Source organism: Tauraco erythrolophus, chromosome 7 (assembly GCF_009769465.1).
Source record: "Tauraco erythrolophus isolate bTauEry1 chromosome 7, bTauEry1.pri, whole genome shotgun sequence".
Taxonomy (NCBI): Eukaryota; Metazoa; Chordata; class Aves; order Musophagiformes; family Musophagidae; genus Tauraco; species Tauraco erythrolophus.
In genome coordinates this window covers 61,926,827-61,934,610 of record NC_141471.1, presented here as the reverse complement: position 1 = coordinate 61,934,610, position 7,784 = coordinate 61,926,827, and the positions used below count along the sequence as shown (strand labels likewise).

Below are 7,784 nucleotides of genomic sequence, written 5' to 3'. Positions count from 1 at the left end.
TAGTCCAAATTCAGTCTTGAAAAAATTCAGTTGACCCTACGTCTTCTGCCTAGCAGCGTGTGAATGACCTGTGTGTCTGCAGAGCTGGGTCATTGCCAGAGCACTGAGAGCTTCCCATCTGCAGAAGGTGGTGTCCTCACCACACCTCTGGCTCTACACAGCCCTCGCCCCCTCTTTAGAAGTGACCCAGTGACCCCTCTCTGGAGAGAGACAGAATGTTGATTGCATTCTCAACTCTAGGTGTATAATGCTGCAGGCAGGTACTTAGCAGGGTTTCCAGGAGCATCTCTGCAGGGTTCATTGCTGCAGCCCACCTGGCTCTCGTGGTCCCCCAAGGCAAGTGTCAGGGCCCTGGGGCACCTGTGGGTCATAACAGCCCTGACCAGCCTCACCTGAGACCCTCACCCAGGCACCTTGCCCAGGGGTCCAGGAGCCCGGTCACAGCTCAGTCCTGAGCACCCCATCCCCACCTGAGCTACGCTCCCCTGCCTCCTGGCTGGACCTGGTGCAAGCCCAGGGTGCAAACACATTGAAAAGAATAGGGGGACTGGGGAGACAAAGATGCCCACAAGCTGTAGGGTGGTCCTGCCAGACCTTTTTAGACAGGGGACATCCCAGGCATCACCCCTGTGTCCTGATGATTTGAGAGGACAGAGCTCTGGTCCTGTTGCCACTCTCTTTATTTCTAGGTAGGCAGCATCTCCTGAGTCACCGTTGTCCCACGTCTGCTTCCCCAACTTAGATGTGGTACACAAGCCTCATGGAAGCATTTGTGATCAAATCCCTTCCTTTGGAACAGATCTGATGTGGTTTTTTCCCCTCCCGTTAGCATCATTCATGCACTTATTAGGATTAAGAGACAACGTCATGTGCTCCTTCACCGCTGTACCAAGACAGCTTTAGGTCTTACTGCCTCAGGGACTTGGAAGTAGTATAAAATCTACTTGGCAAAAGGCAGGGCTATCTGATTTGAGTGGGAAGGAGAAGGATTTAGCACTGGAGTCAGGGTGGGTGGGGGTCACCTTCTCAGCTGGCCTCTAAACCCGCACATGCAAATCCCTCATTTGTCTGACCTGACTGCATATTTTGAAAGCTTTGAGGTTTTTCTTTAATTGGTTTACATTTTTCTTTAGTTGGTTCAAGAGTGTGGCTAATGCACAAGGTATAGCAAAAACCTGCTCTGTGTTACACACCATTCTGGGTTATCTCACCACTCTTTTCCACAGCCTGAAATGAAAGAAAATAACACAGCCGATTACGAGCTAGAACTATATGCTTTGCAGGTTTACATGCCTGGGAGCAGCTTGGGATCTATCTATATACTTTATAAGTGCCGCTGTTTAGATTTGTATTTTGCTATAGATATAAAGTGGAAACCATTCCAAAGACCTCTCTGCTAGGAAGATTTTTTTCTTGCCTATTATTAGCACTTCGCTTTTGCAGCAAGCGCTCATGAGCCAATATGCAGAGTTTTAAAGGACTTCGAAGTGTCATTGGGAACCAAGTGATATGTGTGTTAAAAAGGGTTTAATGGAGCTGCAGTCACTGTAGCACAGTGTCTTTTTATAGCAAGTTTTTACAGCGTTAAGAAAAACATCCTGCAGATTTCAGTAGGATTGGCATATGGATAAGGTACTTTGCACTATGATTTTTTGTTTATCTGCTATTTAAAAAAATAGAAAGAAAGAAAACCAGCATTGCTAGCTATAGGGAGAGTGATAAGCAGGAATGGGTCTGCAAAACTCAGGCAACAGCTATTGCCTCTATTTTGGGTTTAATTTTTTTTTTCTTTTTTAGAAGAACATCATACATTTGGAAGCCAATGGCTTGGTTTCGAGAACAGAGATATGCAGTGATTTGTATTCACATTGAAGCTTTTAACAGTTTTAGGTTTGGTGGTGGTGTTTTTTTGTTGTTTGTTTGGTTTTTTTTCCCCTGAGCCAATGGATTACATTATCATTATCACAATACAAATCCTGCTTACCAAAGTTGAGGCAAACTTTCCGGAACTGTCTTTAAAATAATGTCATAGGTCAGGCTGCCACAGAAAAGAAGTGGTTTCCAAAACAGGCATTAAATACTAAAGCTGACCTACTCCCTGTGTGGTCATGTTGATCTGCAGGAACGTCTGAAGACTTGGCAGGGAATCCCTGATTTCAATATATTCTAGTTTTTTTCCTTTTATGACATCATTTGCAAGTCTCCTTTGATTCCCTCCGGGAAGCGTGTGGGGATGCCAAACGAGACAGGCTCCTCATTGCTATTTAGCAACCCCTGATGACAGCCTGCTCGCTTCCCAAAGAGCCAGGCAAGGAGTGGAAAGGAAAGACGAGTCCCTGTGGCCGGCTGAGGGGGTAAGAGACTTGCCCAAGGTTAAACAAAAAGGCGGAGGCAGAGGTGGGACATCCCATCCTTACAGCCATCCGTGCGTCCACGGTGGCTGGGCTTTAGCTGTTTGGACCCGTTCCACCTCTGCAGCGATGGCATTTAAACGTGTTTTACTCTCTGCTTCTGCTTCAGGCTGCGGAATGACGAGTTTCTGCCACATCTGGGGGGATAAGAAAAAAAAAACCACAAACAAAAGAGACAGGGAAACCTTTAGTCGTCGTGACTGCCAAAGCAGGAAAAGATCAGGATTTTTTCCAGCCTCGCAGGTGGCTGGAGGCTGCAGAAGAACGTGCGAAAAGCTGACGAGAACGGGGGTTCACCTCCCGTCCCCCTGACTCGACCCCAGCCTGGCAAACCCTCCGGTGACAGCCCCATCCCTCCCACCCCGCAGCTCTGGCCAAACAGCCTCTTTCTTTTATTTTTCACCCTCGCTCCTCCCGAACGGAAACTCTGGTCAAAAAATCTTACAGAAGCAGCTGGAGATACATTTTTTTTTTTTTTTCCTTGTCTGCGGAGGAGGGCAGAGGAGTGACGGGGAGGGGAAGGGTTTGTAGAGCTGGATTTTTTTTTTTTTTTGCTTTTTGCAACACCAGTTGTTCAGGGGAGTGTCTTGTGTTAATGCTGAGCGGCTCCGGCAACTCCTGTGGTTTAAGGTCGTTAGTCATCCGCTGCTACGGCGGGAGACGCGGGAGTGCTGAGCCAGAGCTGCTGGGGCAACCCCCTTGGTCCTCCCGGGGCAGCAGGTTGGCACGAGCCACAAAGGGGGCAGCGGGGCCGCGGGAGGGTGCGCAGAGCGGCGCAGGGTGGGCACCCTCCCGGCCCGGTGATGGGGTGCCCGGCAGTTCAGGAGTCACTGGGTTGTGGTAGGTGGCTGCACGGCCACCCCGAATGGGGCTGAGAGGGGCTGGGGGGTGCAGAGGGCAGGGGCTGGGAGAGCAGTGAGTGTGGGATTCTCCGTGCACCCCGGAGAGGGCAGATGCATGTGTCCCCCGCCTGGAATGCAGTCCCAGCATGATGGATAGCAACATAGGCGCACGAGTCTCCTTCCACCTCGAGCTGCTGATGAGACAAGGATGCAGGATGCTCTCTGAACATTGAAAGAATACAGGTCCACATGCGCCTTTCCCACCTGATTTCTTCCTTTTCTTCCTTCCTTAGGATGAGGGGGCCTAGGCAAACATTCCTCAATTTATTCTGCATCCTCTGGCTCCCGCTTCTGCTGAAGGCTTCCTCCCCTCTGCCCCATGGAAGCGACCCACCACCCGCTTCGCTCTCCTCCGGGCTGTACAAAGGACACACCTGCATCGGTACGTAGTCAGGTTCTGTTTGCCTGCTGCACTAGTCCATTTGTTACTCCACCGAGTATCTCTCTGCACGTCATAAATCACTCCTTTATCTATTTCAACAGCTCTGCTGCAAAATACTTGTAGTCTTTGGTGAAATAATCACTGGAGATTTTGCAAGGCCAGCCATGGGGTCTGGAGTTATTTTATGATTTTGTTTTTGAGTGGCTGCTTCCCAAAGTTCATGTTTTTGCTCTTGCGGAGAATGGTGTCTGAAAAGCTGGCTTTTAACCTCTGTAGGTCTGGGACCTGGAAACAGGGTGTTATGGGGTCCTAGGATTTGTTAGGGTTCACGATGTATTTTGCCTAACTGCGGGAGGCAGAGTTTCCCTTAGACTTGCCCAGAGTCTCCTCATTGCCTGGAAGCTATTCTTAATAGTTGGTCCATGCTTGGGCCAGAGAGCTTTGTGGTCTGGATAGGCAAGTTGCAAGGATTGTTTCCTCATATTTCCTTTCCTTTTCGTGAGCGCACGCGTCTGCACAACCCGTACTCAGTGGGGTGAGCGTGTTTTGGCAACCTCTGTCTCGTGAGACTTTAGTGACCGCGGTGATCTCTGCAGCAGCTATAGCTGGGGGTATCCTGTAGCCTCAGCTGACTGCACAATTCCCAGAGCAAGACCAGTAACACCAAAGTCAATGTGAACTGTGAGTATCTCTGCACCAGAAATGCCCTTGGCGTGAGGCTATGTATACCCGAAGAGATGCAGTAGCTTACATTTTTTATGTGAGCAAATGTTAAATGATGGATATGTCTTATGCACTGTGATCAAACGTTTTATTTCATCTTCTTTTAGCTTCTCAGGGCACTTTTGTGCTGTAAACATAAACCCAGTCACGGTTCTCCATCCTTCAGAAGGAAACACTTCCTTTCAGCCCGAAATTATTTTCACCGTGGCTCAAGGAACACCATTAGAAATAATAATCCCGCGCTCGATAAAAGCATTTTTTTACCTCACTTCTGAGCCGCCCTGCAGATCTCGGCGCCGGCGAGGCGGTGTGAACCGAAAGCGGAGCGAAGTCGGGGCGGTGAGGCTTGCGCAGCCCCCGCCGGAAAAAGGAGCGCGAGTCGCGAAAAGCAGAACTGGCTGTTGGGGACTGGCATGTTTGGGCTGGCAGCCGCACGAGCAGTGCCCCAGCAGCTGCCAGAGCCAGAGGGAAGTGGTGGTTTTTCCGGGCGAGATGTGTGACTTCTTGGCCTCGGAGATCGAGGCAGCAGTTTTAACGTGAGAAGCGCCCGCTGCCAAAGGTATAGGAGATTTTCTTGAAGAAGTGGACTTCTGCATGCAGGTTAGATGTGTGGTCAAGTGTCTCATCTTTCAAAGTTATTCGCCTCTCTTTTCTGAGGGAAATGAGGTGGCTGCACATTGAAGAGTCATTTCGGATCATGTGTGACCACTGCATGGTCAAGATCGCTATGTTAGTAGCCGAAGCTGGTCAGAAAAATGGATGCTCTTTCAATAACAAAACCATTAAGCCTTTCCACTGAAATTATCACACTTTTTGAAGAAATATGTGGAAATCGTATGGCAGGAGAGTGAAACGCAGCTCTGGTACCTCCATTGAAGGTGATAGAACTTGGTTGCTTCTTTCTTGTGTTCCTCTTGCTAGAGATGCTCCCTGGGTAGGCACCATCTCCCCCAGTATATTCTGGTCATACTGGGAAGGCAGCTGGATGCTTCAAGAGACTCCCCTGCCCTTAGCACATCCTGAGAAGTGTATTCTGAGTAGGCACCTATATGCTGATATGAAATAGGGCTGGAGGAGAGGAGGGTATGTGTCCAGTGAGGCACCACAGAAGGCTGAACAATTCAGATGACTCATAAGGGCAGGTTGGCCAAAGTATTTCAGATTGTTACTTGTCTAAAAAAGATGACTGTTTTACAGCAAGCTTAATTGTGTTAGAAAACCTTTACATAGAAGTTTTAATCAGCCTCAGTAACTATAGAAAAAGTCATGTCATTTTTGCTGCATTTTCTTGAAAAATTTGGCTGCTTCATTCAGAGAAAGTCTTTTCGTAAATGACTTGGTGTAAAAATTAAGCATCTGAAAAGTGTTTCCACCTAAAATGGGATTTAATACTACTGTCTTTTAGAATTACGAAAAAGAGAAGAAATTTTTCACTCAGAGGGTGGTGAGGCACTGGCACAGGTTGCCCAGAGAAGTTGTAGATGCCCCATCGCTGGAAGTGTTCAAGGCCAGGTTGGATGAGGCTTTGGGCAGCCTGGTGTAGTGGAGGGTGTCCCTGCCCATGGCAGGGGAGTTGAAACTAGATGATCTTTGAGGTCCCTTCCATTCTATGATTCTAAGAGGGGGAAAGGACCTGGTGATAATTCTCCCAGCCACAAGATCAAACGTAGTATACCTAAGCAGTTCCTAACTGTCTCCAACCTGCTTTTAAATAGATATGTGTCTTTCTTTGGCCCTGTCACTAGAAGAATTTTCCCAACATCTGACAGTCTCTTTTCTCCATCAGTGTTTCCTGCCTCCCCAGGCTGGAAAAATGCCCCACTTTTTGCATACCTAAAGACAGTACAGTAACATTGGTAACTATTGACACTGGTGTTAATGTTTCATCATACCTAAGATCATGTTCTTTATTTTTCTACTATTTCCAAGTAATTTTTAAAGGTTTTATTCCACACCTTCCCCCACTTTGAATTACAACAGAGCCCTTAAAGGGTCTTAGCAAATTGTCCTGTTCTCTTGCAAAGGTGACTTCATCCAGAAGTATCTGACGCAACCTCAGGAAAGGCAGAAGCTGCCCTGGAGGATGCAGAAAGCAGGGGAGACACTGAGAGACAGGAGGGAACTGCTGTGTTCATCTCTCTCTAACATGGTGTGGAAAGGAAATTTGGAGAATCAGTTAGTTAAACAACAATTCCTGGAAAAATCCTTCAATAGTTAATAAAACTTTATAAAAGCACCTTTCGAAAGTAAGTATGAGTAAGAGCCTCAGTGGATTTATCAAGGAGAAACAGTGTCAGATCCATCTAATTTTCTGTGCTGATGAGATAATGGGATGTAGACACAGAAGAAGTAGTAGATGTTACAGCTTGGTTTTAGTAAGGTTTTTGACACCACCTGAGCACTAATCTAATGGCTGAGAGATATGTGACTTTGATTAAGCTTCTACAGGGCAGGACAAAACTGGTGGGTGGCCTTGTTCGGAGTAATTACGAGTGGCTCACTCCCTAAGCAAAAAGATGTACAAAATGAGGTCTGTCTTGGACCTCTGTTTTGAACATAGTATCATTCCGTATTTTCATTAGCCAGGATAATGAAATAGTGTGCTATTAAATTAGCAGCTCATCTAAAGATGAAGAGGTTTGCAAAGACAGTGGAGGTCAGGATTAAATTCAAAACAGTCTTGAAAACTTGGAGTGCTTGCCCTCAAAAGATGCTTCCAATATGGATGTGTTGAAGGCACTTCTGCAGAAATAGTCACTGACACACGTAGCAGATGAGGAACGACCGGCTGGGTAGGTTCCCTGGGGAAGATCATCTAGGCTTGTAGTGACACAACGATGGCAGGCTGTCACGAAGAACACACACACTGCATACGCCAAGATGCGTGACCAGAAGTTAGCTTGCAAGATGTGAAGTAACCCGCTACCTTTCTCAACATTGACAAAGCCTCAGAGGAATTTCTGCCTTCCCTTTTGGGGCTGTGCATCAAGAGTGATGCAGAGTGACAGCAGGTTTCAGAGAAAAACAAACATAAGCTATAAGGAAAGACTGAATACATTAGAGTTAATTAGTCTAGAGATGAAAAACTTGGGAAAAGACTTGATATCTGTCCTTGAAAACATTGAAGGGGTGATCCATCCTCTGGGTTCATAACAGCTATGGCAAGAAGTAACAGAAATGGGCACCAGTAGGGACATTCAGGTTAGGAAGAAGATTTTCTAATGGTAGTCATAAGTGAGCACTGTCATCAGTTCCTGAGAAGGCTGTAGAAGACCTCGTTAGAGATCTTAACAGATCTGTGTCTGCCCTGTCCCTTCTTAACGGCATAAATGCCATAGATCAGCTGCTGGGGCAGAGGCTCCTGTG

At 47.2% G+C, this 7,784-nt stretch overlaps 1 protein-coding gene across 1 annotated transcript in view; it reads left to right on the top strand.

Annotated features, from left to right (window-relative positions):
• Positions 1-3,006: 3,006 nt before the first annotated feature.
• Positions 3,007-7,784, top strand: part of AOAH (acyloxyacyl hydrolase) — a 76,503-nt gene continuing 71,725 nt past the window's right edge. The window contains exons 1-2 of the mRNA XM_086614520.1: positions 3,007-3,131; positions 3,547-3,695. Coding sequence (XP_086470646.1) covers positions 3,007-3,131; positions 3,547-3,695 — 274 coding nt within the window. The remainder of the gene's footprint in view (positions 3,132-3,546; positions 3,696-7,784) is intronic.